Source organism: Babylonia areolata, chromosome 26 (assembly GCF_041734735.1).
Source record: "Babylonia areolata isolate BAREFJ2019XMU chromosome 26, ASM4173473v1, whole genome shotgun sequence".
Classification (NCBI taxonomy): domain Eukaryota; kingdom Metazoa; phylum Mollusca; class Gastropoda; order Neogastropoda; family Buccinidae; genus Babylonia; species Babylonia areolata.
In genome coordinates this window covers 30,805,211-30,825,607 of record NC_134901.1, presented here as the reverse complement: position 1 = coordinate 30,825,607, position 20,397 = coordinate 30,805,211, and the positions used below count along the sequence as shown (strand labels likewise).

The 20,397-nt window shown below is 40.5% G+C and overlaps 2 protein-coding genes across 4 annotated transcripts in view; one reads left to right on the top strand and one right to left on the bottom strand.

The window, feature by feature from the left end:
* Nucleotides 1-6,896, bottom strand: part of LOC143300290 (uncharacterized) — a 152,589-nt gene extending 145,693 nt beyond the window's left edge. Inside the window, exons 1-2 of the mRNA XM_076613885.1 lie at nt 6,477-6,896; nt 3,797-3,985 (exon numbers count right to left, since the gene is read on the bottom strand). Of these exons, the coding sequence (XP_076470000.1) occupies nt 3,797-3,945 (149 nt within the window). The 5' untranslated portion in view covers nt 3,946-3,985; nt 6,477-6,896. The remainder of the gene's footprint in view (nt 1-3,796; nt 3,986-6,476) is intronic.
* Nucleotides 6,897-7,218: 322 nt separating this feature from the next.
* Nucleotides 7,219-20,397, top strand: part of LOC143300357 (uncharacterized) — a 92,157-nt gene continuing 78,978 nt past the window's right edge. For all 3 annotated transcript variants that reach the window (XM_076613967.1, XM_076613966.1, XM_076613965.1), the window contains exons 1-3: nt 7,219-7,293; nt 9,426-9,664; nt 10,243-10,334. In XM_076613967.1, coding sequence (XP_076470082.1) covers nt 7,249-7,293; nt 9,426-9,664; nt 10,243-10,334 — 376 coding nt within the window. In that variant the 5' untranslated portion in view covers nt 7,219-7,248. The remainder of the gene's footprint in view (nt 7,294-9,425; nt 9,665-10,242; nt 10,335-20,397) is intronic.

Here is a 20,397-nt window from a genome sequence, read left to right as displayed (position 1 = left end):
AGAAAGACGCCGGCCGCCATTGAACAAGGATTGCTGTTTCGCGTTACAGTACACTGCTTTTTCTTCTATCCACGAACTCATTCACGCATTGCATAAAGCAAACAAAATAAAAATTTAAAATATAGATGATAAATGATTATTTCAGTCAGAGAGTTTTTCACAAAATGAAATCAAATCTGAGAAAATGCACTTCAAAATTAGTCAATTTTTTAGGCGTTCATAGGTTTCCCGGCATCGGGCATGGGGGCTGCTGCTACCTATTGTTATATACTGTTGCTTTTCTATTTACTCATCTAATTGTTGTCCAAAATAATTTAGGATCGTTAATAGATTCTTTCAACTTGCTTAACCTAATTTCATCATATCTCTATTTCTTATCCTTTTTTATTTTATTGTACGACTTTCTCTCTTTGGTATGCAACCCTCTGCGTTCTTCTAAACCCGTTTTTGCCTTCTTAAATTCCTCAAAGGACCTTTTACAGTTTTTTTCTTCTGCGCACATTCTTCATCGTTCACATTCACCAATCGTTCGTCAATCTTTTCTTTTTCCCAGTCATCCTAACCATACATGCCGCCATTCTGTACAATGCATTGACAAAAATATCAACACATTCATCAATATCATTCATCATAACTCCTTTCGCTTTCTCTAAACACTCTTTAAATTCACACGAATTAATCTCATCCTTGAAAATTTGCACACTTTCCTCAGACCATACAATTGTTTCTCTCACGCCTTCAGTCGTAATTTCATTCTCTCCCCTTTCACTCCTCTCACTCATCCAAGTCAACTCAACAGGAAAGTGCCAAGAGTGTAGCCAATCTGCAACATGTAAGTCACATCTGTTAAACAATTCTTCTGAAACAATGAAATAATCAATCACGCTACACCCGTACGACGACACATAAGTAAATTCACCATCATCATCTCCTTTGCAATTACCATTAACAATAGACTAAATTAAACATAAAACAAAAGTCAAGGAGAGATGATCCAAACTTATTAATAATCTTATCTTTAGAAGAACGAAACTCAAACTCATTTTCTTCATCACTATCTAAATAAGACCTATAAAAAGACAGTCCTGGTGATGCTGACTGTTTATCGCCTGTCCTGGCGTTCAAATCACCACACATAATAACATAAGTATCTTGTTTCTGTATAGTTTCCAACAGATTTTCTTCCAATATCACCACTCCACCTTTCATGTCATTGTTGCTGTACACTGGGCTACCCTCGGGGGGCACATAGCACGCAATGAATAATACGTTTTTGTTTACATTAAATAAACTGTTATCAAACATTGCAACAAAGACATTATCAACTTGAATATTAATTATTTCTTTTACTAAATGTTTATATCTTCTATTAATCAGCAACAACTCTACCTGAGTTTCCTCCTTGGGATGACAATTTTTTTAAGCTGAAGCACTGAATTTTACAAACTCAGGGAAAATACCACTATAATCAAACATATTGTTCAGAAATGTTTCTGAAAACACACAATGTCAAACAAATTTACATAATTGATAAAATCAGCATCATTCAGCTTACAAACCAAATTTTCAACATTATAGTTAAGAAATTTCAGTTCAGGGGTGAAAGAGAGAGAGAGAGAGAGAGAGAGAGAGAGAGCAAGCGAGCTTGAGTGCACACAAGCGTATGTATGTGTGGTTTCAATTCAACTGTGTAAAGAGAGAGAGAGAGAGGGAGGCAGACAGAAAGAGAGGGGAGATGGTAGAAGGAAAGAATGCAAGTTGTATTTGTGCATGTGTATCCACTACTTTCAAATTCAATAGATCTCTCTCTCCGTGTGTGTGTGTGTGTGTTTTCAATACAACTCTGTGTGTATGAGGGAGAGACAGAGAGGGACAAAGAGAGAGAGAGAGGGGGGGGGGGAAGGTGGGAGGAAAAATTGTCAGTTTGTATGTGTGCATATATGTGCATTGCTTTAAATACAATTCTGTGTGTGTGTGTGTGTGCGTGTGTGTGTGTGTCTGTGTTTTCAATCTCCGTGTGTGTATGTGTGTGTGTGTGTGCGTGCGCGAGAAAGAGAGTGTGTGTGAGTGTGCGCGCATGTGCGTATTATTAAGCTCTGTGTGATTGTGTGAGCGCTCATAATATTATGTGTGCACATGTGCAAGGGTGAAGGAGAGAGATAAAATAAAAAACAGAGTATGTGTATATGTGAATGCATTCATGTGATTTTTTTTCAGAGTGTGTGTGTGTACCCGCGCACACATTTAATTCAGCTTTGTGTCTGTGCGTGAGTGTGTAACTTTGGTAATCTGGCTATAGGTCTCAAATCTAAATAAACTGACTCTTGCCATAAACTGTCTGTACAGAAGCCTGGGCTGTGTCAGAAAAAGCACTGACAATAAGTTGCTACAAAGTTTCTGTTTCAATCACAATAATGTTACTTGTGCATACAGTGGCAAATGTTGGCAGCTTTTGCTGAATGAACAGAGGGTCAAGTAGATGTACCCACGGCCCTGTGGCTTGACAGGGATGGAGCTGACAGGGATGGAGATCGCTTGACAGGGATGGAGATTGCGCGCACTGGTGTTTATGTGTATCTGTGCGCGCGCGCAAGTTTTTGTGTGTGTGTTTGTGTGTGTGTGTGTGCGCGCACGCATGCGCGTTCACATGTCAGTGCATGTGTGTGTGTGTGTGTGTGATCGACCACATGTGTGTGCATGTGCACACGTGCGTGCTTTTCACAGTGATATCAAATGAGTGCCATGTAGGGACTGCCTTTCGTTATTGGCATTTGACAACTTCAATCGACCATTAGGAAACTTTCTGACTTTGATTTTGGTGCTCTGACAAGTCACTGGATCGCATCTCAAGGGGTCAACAACCAACGCTTTTGAAAGAGCATTCCGTTTTCATTTTTGACAAATCATCGGTAAACGATATAGAACGGCCCATCGGCTTTTTCTTTCTTTTTTTTTCTTCTAGAAAACAGACACTCAGTTTTTAATGCAAATCTGAAAACAGATTTCCATGCCTAGACTGAAGAGCTCCGCCCACACAATCTGACATCAATCGCACTTGGCCTTGCCTGCGGTGTCAATTTTGTGAATGGTGTGGCCTGCCTGTAAAGTTATTATTTTGTTCTTCACTTCTGTTTTCACAATCTCATCTTGCCAGACCCAGTTCCGCTTATTATTCACTCCTTTATTGATCTCTGCTGCAAAAATCCTCTAATCCTTTGTGAGTTTTCTCCTTTTGTCAATGACTAAAGACAATCGACAAAATCAGGTATCTTTGCAAGTTGTGAAGCCCACAAGCGAGTTTTGTAATCCCGACTGAATACGGATAAGCTGAATGATGACAGAGCAGCAACGGAACACTTATTCTCAATTGGTTATCCAAACATGGGGTATTTTAGCAAACGCTGTGGGTCTGTCTTGTCCGTCAGTCGGACAACGTTCGTGTAACCTTCATGGATCGGGAAAAAACCTCACTCTCCCTCCACCCCTCCGATTTTCTCAATGGATTTACGCGAATCTCAAAAATGGCCTCTGGAGCCAATTTTCGGTCAGAAATCCGACTATAGTCGGAAAAATCTCATGCCTGACAATTAGTGAATTACATGTAAAACAATAAGTGTGCCCCTTTCCACATATTCTCTCAGTCTGATTTCAAACTATAGCCTGAAGAATCTGACAATATACTGCACCATGAAGTGGTATACTGATGATTATAAACACCTAAACAAAAGTGTCAATAGGGAGTTTTCTAACACAGTAAGATAGAGCTAATGCATAAAATCAAATGTGGACTACTGACCTGTTTTGTTCCCTGGACACTGTGGAGGCGGCCTGAGGGTCAGGGGTACAGAAGATAGTTTTGTCATCCACCCTGTGCTCCAGGCCATAGGCTGCCAGGGTGACATCCTGAGTGTTGTTCAATGGGGGTGTCTGCTTCTCCATGCTCATTCTTCTCCCTTCACTTCCTTTCTGAGTTTCTCTCAGCCTACTGCACACATCAGACACAGAGACAGAGAATTTCTTCATGTGCTGGAACTTGTGATAATTGTAAGACAAAAAAATCATCAACATGCAGATTCTAAGAAACACTGAGTAAGCATTCCTCACGGATGTTCAGTGCTGGCACTTTAGTTGGCCCAGCGAAAGTTCATGAACCCAGGAAGTAGGGCATGGATATAAATAAATGTGGCTGACAAACAGGCCGTGCCAGCGGCACTCGCTGTACGCTTGTTCAGCGGTAAATCTGCTTTGTTTCTTTCGCGCATCATCTTCCCGGATGGATTGGAAATAACGACAAAAGAAGTGGGTTTCTACAAAGAATGCAAAATGAGCTTTCTATTGACTCCAAACACAATATATTTTCTTACATAGCAATTGTTGTGGCAACGGTTGAAACATACATGAAGAAAGAGAAGAGAAGGTCAAGCAGAAACATGATCGCAAAAATCGTAAAATTTAAATCCCTCTCTAAGAAAACATACGCTTATTACAATGAAATCGTAAAAATCACCAGAACATTCAGCATGCCTGCATGCAGATCAGCCCACCCTTTTGAGTTGTAGATTTTTTCTTGTCAGCACAAAAAGTGTTTAAATGAACACACTGTAGCATGGTGAGTGCAAGCAGCAGGGGCATGGAGAGCAGGGTGAGTGTAATCCCTGCAGGAAATGTGTGGATGCTGTGGAAGCGTGAGAAAAGTGGGGCAGGGGCTGCGGGGCCAAGTGAAACAAAGAAGGCAGTGTCCAGGTTTGGCACGCGGGGCCAGAAACACTGCGGTAAATGCGCCGGCCAATGCAGAGTGTGGTGGGAAAGTCTGGCACTAAAAAAAGTTTGACCCCAGACGCTAGACGCTGCTCAGAAACTAAAGAGGTGGATTTTGTGCTCGGCTGAGCAGCCGTGTCCTACAAAGTCTAATATGTGTTTTTTCTTCTTCTTCTTTTTTTTTTTTTTTTTTTTTGCTTTTCTTTTTGTCATTGAAATATGTCATTTAAAAATTGCTGAAGATGATACATGTGAACAACAAACTTTCTTGAAGTTTCACTTTTCAATTCAAGACTAAGTCTGAAGAATGGATAATAATTTAAGGAAACAACAAACAAAATTTAAAACTGAAGGACTGACTCAAAGTGACCACATTATGATGCAATTTTCTTTGCCTGCATTTTTCCTTTACTAATTTACATACAATGACTTTTGATAACAGTGAAACAGTTAAGAAATTAAGGTTGGATTCAATGGAAACAACATGAGATACATAATACTTTATTTCAGTGCAATATTAATTATCATCATTAACATGTGCATATATATATATATATATCAAAACCATCTGATCTATGGTATACATGTATATCAAAGATAGAACTTAGAGCATATGATGGCTGAAAAAGTGAATAATCATTGAAAGCATACAAAAATGACACTTCAAATCCTATGGTCTATCCCTCTATATTCCTCACATCCACATAATTCCTTCAAATTTCAATCAGGCCATGTCTACATATCTATATTTTCAGGACCTATTTTCCTGTCAGTCTATCAACAGATGTGTCTCGGGGAGTGGAGGGGAGTTGAGCAAGGAGTGTATGGAGGATTAATACAGCCATCAATGTCTTGTTATACTAATTTTAATATCACATCATCATCAACTGACAGCCTGTTAGCTCCATGCTCTGCCTACTGAACTGTCTACTCTAAATTGATGACTTTTTGATTCAAGGCAGTCTCTTCTTTGTTCCAGCCTTTATCATGACAGCAAAATAATAATAATAATAATGGTATTTATATAGCACTGAATCTTGTGCAGAGACAAACCAAAGCGCTTTCACACCAGTCATTCACACGCATGCATAACTCTAAAACTGTAGAAACTAAAGACAAGGAAGGGCAGGCAAAGGAGGCTACTTGCAGAGGACTGTTCCACTCTCTGATTCAATGATAATCTTTAACTGAACTTGCAAGGCAGCATAGCATTGTATTCTAGTTCCTACATTTTATTTCACTTAACTGTTGGTTGTGGATCCCATGCTGGCATTGTGATGATTGCTCATGTCCTTATTACTGCTATCTTTGACTTTGATCAACTTACACTCGCTTCTGAGATCAGAACCTAGCTAGCTGTGACAACTATACAAGTCTGCAAACCAAAGCTGTCAAACTCTGAGAGCTCACAATGAACCTCATGTAAATGAAACAGCTGGTTTCGGTAGCTGCTGAACCAACATTTCAACTGGTCCTTAAGTACATAATTGCAGCCCTACTTTGTATGCAACTAATAGTAATATCAGAAGAAAAAAGAAGAAGAAAAAAGATAAGAAGTTCTATTACGTCTAAGCTCTGATAATTTTAGACTGTGTTGAAATCGATTTTGACTTTGAACACCATCTGATCATGCAATTCAAATCCCATGTGTAACATGCACTTGGCACATAAAAAAGAACCTACACAAACAAAAGAGCTCTCACTAGAGAAACCAGTACCAGTCGTGTGAGCTAACTCGTGGGACTGTTCCGTATCGACGGTCTTCCGAGTCAAACCTGAAAGCCACGTTCTTTGTCAGTTTGGGTAAAATGAGCCGAGGGAACGTCGGTCAAGGGGACATATTCTGGGAGATGTGGAGGATATGGATGATTCGCAACCTCCTCATCGACCGAACATCGATCAAGGTATCAAATAAATGATGACCAACAGTTTTCGAAGTACTGCAACCGTACACTCACAGACAAATGATGCTGAGAAGTACGACCGAAACTTTCTGAATAAAGTTATGCTGTCTACATAAATCTGGTGTCCCAGTTCGTAGATGCTACACAAATAACACGTGTGTCCAAGGTTTCACATGTCTGAAACACAGTAATAAACAAAATTAAAAACTAAATTCCGGTCTCCTCGATGTTTGAAAATCCGCCATTCTGGTGATGAGCAAATCCAAACTGGCTGCGTAAAGAAGTTTTTCATTGGTCATGACGGAGCAACTCTTCGAAAGAAAACAATGTGGTTATTCCCCTTCAAGTAGGCTCACTTTTAGGTAGGTTTAAATCTTTATTTACTCCCAGTGTCAAGCATGTTTTTCTCAAAATATGTAAAAGCAACACACTTTTCGGATATATTCGGTTTAAAGATAAACACTTCGTATCATTTCATTCTCCTTTTGGTTGTTTTTTTGTTGATGCAGACGACATTTTACTGATTCTTGTAACGCATGCGCATTAGTCTGTCGGTGTTCGTTTCATTTTTTGCCAAACAAAAAGCATGCCACGGTTAAAAGGGAAACGAAAAACAAGTCATCCCACATTGGTGAGTTTTATAAAAGACGGCAGCCATTCATTTGCATTGTGAGAACTTTTGTAACGTTTGGAAGAAATATTTGTTTATTGTTTTTGTGGAAAATCAACTTTAGTTTTCATGTTAAAACGCGTTCAGTTCCGTCACCGGTGATTAGATGCAAATTCATTTTTCATTTAATAGTTTCCAGTCTTCTTATTTTTGTTGTAAGTCAAAACTGTCGACAAAACCATTGACAGTTGTTCCGGCGTTCTGAGAGCCATTTCTTTAATAGTGAAAAGTGGACGACAGAGAGTTTTTAACGAAAGCACAATGACGCCCATGAAGCTTTCTTGGCGACGTTAAAGGGAGATCACTGCAAGATGGCAGAACTGAAGCAATTCGCACCCAATCACACACTCACAACCATACACACATTTACCATTAGTCCCCACCTCTCCCTCTTTATTGAAAAAAACAACTGAAAAAATCAAAACAGGCATAAAAAATCAATACTAAGAATAGTGCCAACTCTTTTTTGTTGTTGTTCTCATGTTAGATTTCACACAGAGGAATCTGTTGTGACAAAAAAGAGTAATGCAATGCAAATTACAATACAATTCAGTACTTCTTTTCTTATTAACTGGGTTACTTTGAATTTGTTATGTACCGTAAACTCCTATGGTCAGCGCTAACAACATCAGGACTTTTTTTTCTTCTTTTTTAACAGATATAATTTGAATTTTGTTCTGAAACTGTTAAATTTGCCATAAGGAACAGTATATAATAAAAATTAAAAAAAAATAAATAAATAAATAATTTTTAAAAAACTGGAGGAAGAAGAAAAGTGAGCATAAAAACATAAAAAAAGAAATTAAGACTGTGCAAATCATCCTGCAGCATTACACTGTCTTAACCAAGTGCTTGGCCTTCCTTGTTCTTCATCAGGTGGTTGCGAACTGGATGGTGGTCAGCAAAGATCACAAACATATATCATTCTGTCTGTCTCCAGAACATTTTTACGTCAGATATTTTAGCACTATAAAAACACAACATTCTCAGTCATCTGCCTATCTCACGTTCTCAAGCAGAAAGTGATTCACAATACTTCTAAACAGTCAGTTAAATTCAGTTTGGAAATATCACAGGAATATGTGTCTGTAATTTAGTTTGTCTGTCTGTCCATCCATAGGTTCACCTATCTGGTTGTCAGTCTCTGTTTGAGCCTCTTTCTTTCTCAAGTTGGACTTTCAGATTTTCTGTTTGTTGTATTTTGTTGTGGTTGTTTTTTGGGGGTAGTGGTGGTGGTTGGTCCTGTCATTGCCAATGTACTGACAGCAACAGTAAGGCTGGAAATAAAAACTGGCTCTGAAGCTAACTGTCAGCACTGTGTCTTTTTTTCTTTGTTTGTTTGCTTCAGTAATTGGTGTCAAATCCCAGAGCACTGACTGTTCTCACCTTCATCTTTCAAAAGAACTCCCTATGTCTTTCAGCATCGCTGTGTGTCCTTTGGTGATGATGAGAATTTCTGTTCTTCCATACATCTAGTTTGGCTTCACAAGAATTATAATTAAAAAAACCGCGAATGATTAGTTTTGTCGCATATTGCAGGAAACATCACAAATTACATACCATCACATTTGTTTCACTCAGAATGATTGAAAGAAGCAGGGATGACAATAATGTTTGTTCACCTCTGTTCCTATGGTAACATCATTATTTCTGCTGGCCATACTGTCTGAGGAGGGTGCTACTGTAAAATCCAAGTGTTTCCAGATGCATTTCATTTGAAATAAAACAATGTGAAAACATATCCATCCACTGTTTTCCGTCCCTTCTTTCCTGTCAGTCTTAATCCTTGTAATGTATTACTTTTTATCACAAGAGATTTCTCTTTGTGAAATTCAGGCTCTTCTTCATGGGGAGAGCATGTTGCCACAGCGCAGTGCCACATCTTTTTTTTCCTGCAAGTGTGTTTGTTTTCCTATCAAAATGGAATTTTCTATAGAATTTTACCAGGGCAACCCCTTTGTTGCTATTAGTTCTTTTAGATGCACTGTGCGTATGCTGCACATGGGACCTTGGTCCATCATCTCATCCAAATCTGTATTCGTTGTCTACATGTCATTTTACTCCTTACCTGAATGTTATTCTCCTTGTTCCAGGAGCAGATTGGCCCGGCTCTCCTGCCTGCGGCTGCCCTGACTGCAGTACCATTCTGCCCCAACCCTCAGGCTCTACAGGGGAGAGCTCTCACTCTGTCTTTAGACGTGTTCAGTGGCTTGGCAGCCCGTCCTCAGCCAAATGCTGATTTGGGAGAACCAGAAGGGGGTGAAAGTGGTGGAGCTGCTGCCTACCCACACGATGGGTCTTTTGATGAGGATGAGAATATGGAAGAAGCAGGGTGAGGGAGGGGTCCTTCTGGTGCAGTGTTCATGAAAACAGGAGAGGGTTCTTTCTGATGATGACTTGTTTCACTTGTGCAATGGTGATGAATATAGAAGAAACAGTATGATGATGACTCTTTCAATGTGTGTGTGTGTGTGTGTGTGTGTATTTACATGTATATATGTTTGTGTGTGTGAGTACCATTGTTGTAGAGCCAGGCAAAGGATGAGTCCTTGTACAGTGGTGATGAAGGTAGAAGAAACAGTATGATGATGACATTTTAATGTGCGTACATGTGTGTGGGGGGGTATGAGTACTATTGGTGTGGATCAGGGTAAGGGAGATGTCCTTCATCCACTTCACTGGTGATGAAGACAGAAGAAACAGTATGATGATGACCTGTTTCGGTGTGTTTCTGCATGAATGCGCATGTGCATATGTGTGTGTATGTGAGAGATAGAAAGAGAGAGAGAGAGAGAGAGAGAGAATGTAAGTTATTGTGAGTACCATTCTTGAGAAGGCTCATTTATGTAAGAATGGATGTTTAAATCTGTGTTGTGATACCATCCACAGCAACTTGCATTATGCTAACAGGTACACAACTGTCCGCAATGCCACACAGCTTACCAGTGGTGCCAACAGGAAGAGTTACTCTGACAGAGAGAGGGCATCAACACCACCCACAGGTGACAACTTTGCCACTGAAGGCCCCATGACCCAGTCTGGAAACTGTCATTACCTCTTTTGGGTTTTTTTTTTTTTTGCATGTTTGTTTTATTTTTATATGATTCTTTTCTTTTAAAAAAAAAAGAAAAAGTAAATTGCATTCAGTTGATTTCATTTTTTTTTTAAAGGGAATCTAATTATATTGAGGTATTTTGTTATATTTCCTATTACCAACAAAGTTCTTGCCAATGTGGTTGCAGGGAAAGACCTTTGGCGCAAATTACTTTTGACAAATCGTCACTTTTTTGGTTGAAATTCATGGCTTATTTATGCATGCTCACCTACAAACACACACACACACACACACATACACAAGCACACACACACATACACATGCATGTACATACACACACGTGCGCATATATAGAATAGATAGCTAGAATAGAATAGAATATGTCTTTATTACCAAGTGTACCATGGTCACAAGGAATATTGCGGGGGGGGGGGGGGGGGGGGGGGGGGGGAGTACATAACAAGGTACGAATATAAATAAAAAATCATACACAAACACAGATACAGTAGAAATTAGGATGCATACAAGTGCATATTAATACAAAAACTTGTGCATACTCACACATGCACGCACTGCACACACACACTCTCTCTCTCTCTCTCTCACAGAAAATGGTTCACTGCCAACCGTCGTGGGGTGCGGACGCATCCGAGCAGCGCTCCGCTCTGCGTGATCTCTGAGTTAACTGTTCAGTGTGTTGTATTGTTACTGGCTGGGAAAAAAGGGTAGGAAAATGCCTATTACTGCAGAGGCGCATCGAGCATGCATTGGAAATTTCTACCCAACGTTGAAAAAGATTTTCGGCAGAGGAAGGACTTCGTTTCTACACAGACAAAAGAAAGATAAAAGAAAGGTACATGCTGCCTGGAGTGTTTGTTTGACACTGACAGTATTATACTGCTTGGCTATTATCCTGCTCCCTATCTGCATGGACGTAGAGACGAATCCTGGTCCCGAAAGCAACACAAACTGGAAACATGAAATGCACACTACTATGGATAGACGATTTGTCCAGATATTGGAGGAACTACGATTACATTCCGCAAGTCTGTGTGAGAAAATGGAAACCATCTTCAGGAACCTCCAAAGAAATATATCACAGTTGATGTCAGAGGTATCGACCCTACAAAATGTCGTTCATGAACACAGCAACGAGATACATGCTATGCAGGAAGACAAGGTCAATGTTCATCAACGGTTGGACAGAATGGAAAAAGAAATAAACACACTGGAGATGAACTCAAAAGAAAACAATCTGAAGTTTCTAGGTGTTCATGAAACCGGTCTGGAAAGCAACAGAAATAGCTGTCGACATTTTGAATCGTTCATCGTCCTCCAGTTCATGGCGTCTGTCAGACATTGAGAAGGCGTATCGCGTCGGCAGCTACAGACAGTACTCCTCACAGCCACACCCATTAATCGTTCAATTCCGCAGCTGGACAGACAAGATGGACATTCTGAGCGACAACTACTTAAGAAATCTCCTCAGAAGAGAGAACATCTGAATCGCCGCAGACCTCACAACACGTCAGAGAGAGGAGATACGACACCACCGTCAGCAGGGAAAGATTGCATACTTCAAGAAAGGAAGACTGTATGTCCAAAACAAGTATTCACATATGTACACTTGGACGACCGACCCGAACAGCAGAACAGAGAAGAAAATGGGGGCACAGACCGACATCGCCCATTCAATGCAAAACATGCGAATTTTCATAACCAGCGAACAGTATCTGGTACCAGATATGGGGACCACCGAAGAAACAGGGGATCGAGTACATACAGGAAGCAGGAGACTGACAACAGGCAGCAACGTGACTTCGAAGAGAACAGATCCAGTGCACACAGACACCACGCTCCCTCTCAACACATCCACCACCAGAGCCAGTGACACAGCCAAGTGGAGTCAGCACCCTCCTCCAGATGGCAGGAAGAGTACGATATGTACCAGCAAGACAGCTTTGAGAACGATCTCACTGCACAACTCGACTACAATGCTGGTAGGGAAGCTTTTCAATATCAGCACACACCCTATGCTCCTATGTACAACTACGAGGAATTCCAAAGCCAAACAGCAAGATATCGTCCCGCTGATGACTGGTTTCAACAGGCTCATGGTGATATGTGGAACAGCTGGAACCATGTCCATCACAGCCAGCACTTGGACATTTCAAACAATGCCCATGCTTCCAGTCAGAGGAATGAGCGCAACTTTTTAAGCCCCAGAGATAAAGCCTCTTCCCCAAGAGTGGTTCCTGGCACGAGATCATACAGTGAAGTGATACAGTCCATCCGCTCTTCCTCAAGACATCAAGAAAACAGACTGACGCAAGAAGCTGCAAACAGGAAAGACTCCCCGCGTCAGTCACCCTCAACAAACAACGCAAACAGACCGAACGAGTGCATGGAAGGTGATACTCGACACGACACACACCAGCTCACAGCTGCGAACAGGACAGACAACAAAATCAACGGAGCCGACCAACCGGAAAAGGACAACTCCTGCCATGACGACGACCAGTCTGACCTTGGCAGTGTCAGATCGGATGCCCCTCTGGTTCCCCCCACTGTTCCCCAGCCCTCTACCGAAGAGAAAGCGTCGATTTGTGACCCAGCTGTCACCACGTCCGACAGCCACAGCATTGAAGATGCACACGGTGACACTGCATGCAGACAGGATGCCATTGATGCGATCAACACCACTGCAGACAGAGCCACTGAGAGAGGTAGAGACAGTGCAGTAGAGTCTGGTGATTGGGTTGACAGGGACAGCAGTGTGATGAATGCTATGGACGTTCAACAGCAGCAAGATGACCTGGCTGATGACGCGGATGATGAAGGGCTTCCACCCAACACCCCTGCCACCCCGAAGGACGACGCGACCCGTGCTGACCATGGAGACGGCCCCTCAACGCAAAGCAGCGTGACCTCCGACACCAATGTCAACACGCTATGTAATGCCGGGGATTCCCCCTTCCCTTGGCTGCACGGAGAAATCGCCCCATGTAACTCCCGTGCAAAATTAACGGCAGAGGCGCCGTGGCAGCTTGACAGGCGAGAAAAGACTGGTGAACACACGATCACAATCTGTGTCACTTGAAAGACAGTCTTCCCTCCCCAACAGCTGGATAAGAAACAACAAACAGAACAAACACGCTAGTCCCCGAAAAGTTACCACCTCGAAAGAAAAAGGTAAAAAATGATGGTATGGCCCTGACCCTAACACTGGCATTTCAAAAGACTCTCAGTTTTCAATGATTTCATATAACGTTGAAGGAATAGTGTCTAAACTGAAAGACACCAGTTTCGTCTCCTTTATTTCAAAGTTTAACTTCATTTGTCTGTTAGAAACATTCGTAGAGTCCTTCACATGCTCGTTATTCCCATCACATACGTGTTACGTTGCTCCAGCAATAAAGCTCTCACATCAGGGGAGGAGGAGTGGGGGTGTCATTGTACTAGTAAACAATGAGTATGTACCTTTCCTTAAACAATTTCCAACAAAATACGATAATATAATTGTTCTTCAAACAGAAAAAGAACTTTTTGGAACAGATTGTTATTGTTAGTATTTACATAAATCCTCTCAACAGTCCATTTTACGAGACAAGTGAGGCAGACAATGGGATTTCTATACTAGAACAATGTCTGCTTGACATTATTGAAAACCACGAGGATGCTTCCTTCATTTTGTATGGAGACTTTAATGCCAGGACTGGTAACAAATTCCCAGAACAGTTTAGTGCTGACTTTTCCTCAGACGACACACACGATGGTTTTCAGTTTGACTTTGACGATGGCCACGAATCGATTCCTGACTGTTGTTCAAGATACAGTGATCAATGACTATGGCCAAAAGTTACTCTGCTTGTGCTCTAATTTTGATCTGTACATTTTGAATGGTGTTTGTGACGGAGACACAAATGGGGTTTTCACTTATACGTCTCCCTCTGGTAGTAGTGTCATTGATTATTTTATTTTCTCCACTTCATTAAGCTATTTATCGCACAGAATGCTTGTAGAAGAAATGATAGACTCTAAGCATATGCCTGTATCATGTCTTATAAAGTGTAATAGACAAAAGTATAAAGGGGGAACAGATGCATTTATTTCTAGGTTCATTTGGTCTGATGACAAATGTGACGAATTCGTTTATTGTATCAATTTACCAGAAAATATTGCTTCTCTTGAACAAGCCAAACACCTGATTGATGAAAACATCAGTAAAGCAGTCGACATGTTTTCAGTTACTCTAAAATCCGCCGCTTCTTGCATGCTTGTAAAAAGAGGATGTGCTAGAGCCATAAAAGGCAATATTTTGTTCGACTCAGAATGCCATGAACGTCGGAAGGGCACAAGGAAAGCTGTCTGTGAATTTAGACGTGAACAGAGAGCCGATCCTACTGCAGATGGGCATGCGTATTTTGAGTCCAGAAAGTCTTACAGAAAGCTATTGGCTAATAAAGAAAGAGCGTACAAAGCAAAATGTAGAGCTGAACTTGAAGGGAATATTAATGATTCCAAGCAGTTTTGGAAAAATATCAAACAATTTTCTAAGAAAAGTAAACAGACTGGAAACATCTCAGATGACGAATGGTTACAACACTTTAAAGAGGTTTTTGGTGTGAATGACAATGATACGATAAATGACGATTTCACTGACTTTGAACCTGGGAATGGGACTGAAGAAAGTGACAATCAGGACGATGTCCTACTGAACAGTGATATAACTGAACAAGAAATACTCGATTCCATCCGTCATCTAAGAAACAATAAAGCAGCCGGCCCAGATGGCATTATACCCGAACTTTTTAAGCACTCAAGTGAGCTAATTGTTCCTTTTCTTTTGAAACTGTTTAATAGCGTATTTTCTTCGGGTCAGTACCCAGTAGCTTGGACTGAATCGATTATTCAACCCTTGCACAAGAAAGGCGATTTACACAAGCCAGACAATTACAGGGGCATTTCACTTTTGAACATATGTGGAAAAATGTACAGCCATATTATCAACAAGAGAATATCAAAATGCGTTGAAAGTAAGGACATATTAGGTGATATACAAGCCGGATTTTGAAAAGATCATTCAACAATTGACCATATTTTTACGCTGTTCTCAATGGTACAGAAATATTTGCTTAAAAATAGAAAATTATTTGTAGCTTTCATTGACTTTCGTAAGGCTTTCGATTTTATTTCACATGGTAAACTGTGGCCCGTACTGCGGAAGTCTGGCTTAAAAGGGAAAATATTAAAAACCATTCAAAGTATGTATAAAACCGTAAAAGCTCGAGTACATTGGGGGGGTAGGGTAACCGAAGCTTTCCTTTGTCAAAAAGGTTTAAAACAAGGGGAGGTTACAAGTCCTTTACTTTTCTCTCTGTTTATAAATGATCTTGCCACGGACATAATCGAGAAAGGACGCCATGGAATACAACTGAATCCTGATATGATTGAACTGTTTATTTTACTTTTTGCGGACGATATAGTGCTTTTGTCTGATACAGTTACTGGTCTGCAGAACCAACTGAATGTGCTGGCAATGAAGGCTTCCGAGTTAGATTTACACGTTAACCTTGATAAATCCAAAATAATTATTTTTAGAAATGGTGGATACATTGCTCGGAAGGAAACCTGGACATATGAAGGTCACGACATCAAAGTCGTCAATTCCTATAAGTACTTAGGTTTGTTTTTCAGCACTAGATTATCTTTTTCGAAGGCTCTGGATGACATAGCAATGAAAGCACGGAAAGGTGTAATAGAAATATTTAGAACGTTATGGAGACTTGACGATTTCTCTGTTAGTATTTTCTTAAAATTATTTGATTCACAAATAAAACCAATTCTGTTATATGGCTCTGAAATCTGGGGATTAATGCAAATTTCACCAATAGAAAAAGTGCACATGTTTGCTTTAAAAAAACTTCTTAATGTGAGTCCAAGATCACCAAATCACATGGTGTATGGCGAGACAGGTCGTTACCCTCTGTATGTATATTCCTTCTTGTCATGTATAAAGTACTGGATCAGACTTACAAGAATGGATGAAAATAGACTTCCTTGTAAATCTTATAAAATGCTCCTATCGCTATGTGATCAAGACAAAGAGTGCTGGGCATCTCAGGTACGAAACACTTTGTATAAATTTGGATTCGGCTTTGTTTGGGAAAATCAAGGTGTAGAAAATGCAAGAGGATTCTTGAATGATTTCAAACAAAGACTGATCGATTGCCATAGTCAAAACTGGCAGGAACATCTTCACAGCAGCAGCAGGTTTAGCGTTTATCGAAATTTCAAATCATCCATATCACTGGAATCTTACTTTACAGCAGTTAAAAATAAACACATAAGAGATGTGCTTATAAGGTTTAGACTAGGAGCCTCGGATATCTGTACACACAAGATGAGATTTGCTTTCGTCAGTCCAAACGACCTGAAATGTCCACTATGTAACACTGGTATTGAAGACGAGATACACACTTTATTTTACTGTAAATCTCTTAACGATCTGCGACATAAATATATTCCATGTTGGTACACGGAACATCCCTCTGACAAAAGTTTAGAATTTATAATGCATGACACAAAAATCCTTCATGATCTAGGTCGCTTTATTTATCACTCTAATAAACGTCGTGCTGCTTTATTATGATAACGGGCACAACCTGAGTTCTGTTATGTTATACATTTAAAACAACGAATGTACATGTTTAAGCGGACTTGCTCATGATGGAAGGCATTTACCTTTTTGAATTTTCGATTCATGTGTTTGCATGCTCGGTTTTACAAAATCGAGTCTGCGCGCGCGCAAGTGTGTGTGTGTGTGTGTGGGGGGAGATGTGGGAGGGGGTGTGGAGGTGTGGGATGGGGTGTGTGTGTGTGCTCAACATTGTAATGGGTCAGAAGGCCTTCTACAATAAAACATTTCTGAGTTCTCTCACAGAAACACACACTCACCCACACACGTTTGAACAGAAGCCGCATATTACATGGTAGATGGTTGTTGATTGCACAATTCTATTTATCATTCTACATTTGTTCTAGAGACAGGGCATTGACTGCTTTGGGGAAAAAGCTATTGGCAAAGTGATTAGTTTTTGTCCTTATACTTCTGTACCATCGACCAGAGGGGAGCATCTCGAAAATCCCAAAAGCTGGATGTGATTGATCCTGGCTGATTGATTTTGCTTTTTTGAGTAGCTGCTTATAATATATGTTGTCAAGAGAAGGTAGATCAGCCCCGGTAATTTTGGTGTCAGTTTTTACGATTCTGTCAAGGGCTGCAACTTCTGCCTTGGAACTGATTCCGTACCAAACAGTAACAGCGAAGGTTAGTATACTCTCAGTGACTGCTCAGTAGAAATCAACTATGATTTCTTTTTTAATTCCGAACTTTTTGAAGAAAGTACAGGCGCTGTTGTGCTTTCTTACTAATTTTTTCTGTGTTTTTCTCCCATTTCACATTGTTGGACATGATCAGTCCGAGAAATTTTAATTTGCTGATGATCTCAACTTGCTTGTGTAGACAGAGAGACAGACGAACGAACTAACTCCCCAATTTAGTAACAGAAGAAAAACAAGGAGAGAGACAATCGTGAACGAACAAACAACGGACAGACAAAACAACGAAATAGAGAGTGAAGAGAGAGAAGAGCAAGAGGGACACTGGGGAGAGCAAGAAAGATAAAGAACAGGGGGCGAAAAACCGGCTGACTTTGTCTACAGAAAGGGGCCGAGGATGGCTCTTTCTTACTCAGAGAGAACAATTCTGTTTAGTTTCATATCCCCATTTAATTGTTTCCCTGACAATCTTATTCAGCAAATCAACATTAAGCACTAAAACAACAAAGATAGATTTTGGACCAACACAAGCATCATCCCATCCCAGCTATAACTCGAAGGTGCCACAGATTTATTGAGACGGGGTAGCAGGATTTTGGTAGTTTTGGGCTGGACCATGGACAATTTTTGGGTGTAGATTTTACAAGGACAATTTGGGCAAGGTCAGAGGGAGGCGAGGGTAAGGGGAGATCACAGATGTGGCAATCAAGAACGAAGAACGGGCACCCGGAAATCTAACAATGCAAAGCAATACTCTTCTTTCTCCACAAGGGCCATTATATAAACAAAGAAACAAAACAAAACAAAAAGTTCTTCCACTGGAATAGGCCTAAAACTGTACAGATCTATCAACTAACTTAAGCCTGTTATTAGTCTACTCATTTGGTGTCAGGAATATTGGACTAAATTATGAACCCTAATCACACACACATTAGTAGCATTATTTAAATACCCTTTCAACAAGATAGCCTACTAAATATTCTAGAAAATCACAACTGGCTCTACCCAAATTTCCATATGACTGCCCGTGCCAAAAAGTACATGTTAAACTAGATCCAATTATATCTTAGTCTAGTTCAAGTCATAGCTTCGTCAGTGACAACATATAGGTTTATCTTTTAGTTTAATTAACTTATAATCATACTGTAACTTACTAACCTTGAATTTAAAAAAAACCGTTATGCCAAACGGCTTGTTTTTCTCAGACTGACATGTATCTCTTCCCGGCCCGTTAAAAAAGATACTCTCTAACTCAAGAAAACAGGAAGTGAGGTGATGGGACTTGGTTTTCTTTTTCTAAAACAATTTCCAACCTACAAAGATAATGACTTCTAATAACCTTCTCTACAAGATTTTATATAGACAAAAAATAAAATAGTAAGCTAAGACACAATTAATATTCATTAGGATCCACTTTGTAACATTCTATTGACAGCCAACTCTCCAAGGGAAAACAACTTATCAAAAGACTAAACTGTGGTTGCTTCCCTTTGACTGTGTTTTTGTAGACCTGTCTGTCATGCTGTCTACACTTTCCCCACCAAATTAAAAAAAAGATATATATATATATGTATATATATATATATACATATATATATATATATATATATATATATTTTTTTTTTTTTTTTTTTTTTTTTTAAACTTCATTTCAAAATGTCTGGTCATTTCACACAATGACAGAATTCTATTGAACCAGCAAGAGATCATTGCTGGACAATTTCCTTGGTGTGTAATTACACACATTTCTTGGCCAAGATGAAATAATGTTCTTTTATCATCAACAAGGACTTGGAGAGAGTTTCGAAACTTTCCTCCAACTGTCTCAACCAAGGTCCCAGATCCTTGGCTTTGCTAACAGGGGCAGACTCAACGGGGAGATCCGCTGTCACTCTGTGTGCCAAGTTCAAATGGTCCAAAGGCCGTCTTTGTCGTAACAACCTCCTAAGTTCTGGTGCAGGCTCTTCCTTCTCCGCAACAAAACCTCCCGCTTCATCGAAACCAGTGTGGTTGAGATCAGTCAACCCCTCCACGGATCCACCTTCTTGATCCTCCTCTGGTTATGCTAATCAGTCACACCTTGCATCTCAGTCTGATCCCTAGTGTCCACACTGACTTGGCCATCTTCCTGTGTATCGCCAGCTGGTCTCCTTGGTTCCTGTCTGGAATCCATCCCTGTTTCAGATGCTTGTTTCTCTTCCTGTGGTTCTCCCGTCAACTCCGTAACATCTGTACTCAGGGATTTGCCAGCTGGATGGAACACAGGTGCCTCTGGCCTCAACTCTGAATTGAGCCATGTTAACTCGAACTGTAGAGGAGTCGTGTCCTCCTCCTTGACATCCCGCAGCTCTGTCCTGCTCCTTTGGGGTTTGGTTTTGGGCCTTCCCATCTTTCGGATCTTGTTTTCTTCATCAAGCATACCTATTGGTAGTAATAGGTTACGATGAAGTGTCCTCACAGGCCCAACACCGCCTTCCAATCTGACCGAGTACACGGGCATGTCACCAGGCTTGTCGACCACTACGTACACCCCTCTCTCCCAATGATCACACACTTTTGTGGTGATCCTGGGACCTAGTCATCACACCAAGACTCTGCCACCTCGAGCTCAGCAGCATAGGCGGATGTGTCGTACTGCATTTTGTTTCTGAGTGCCCACCTGTCCATGT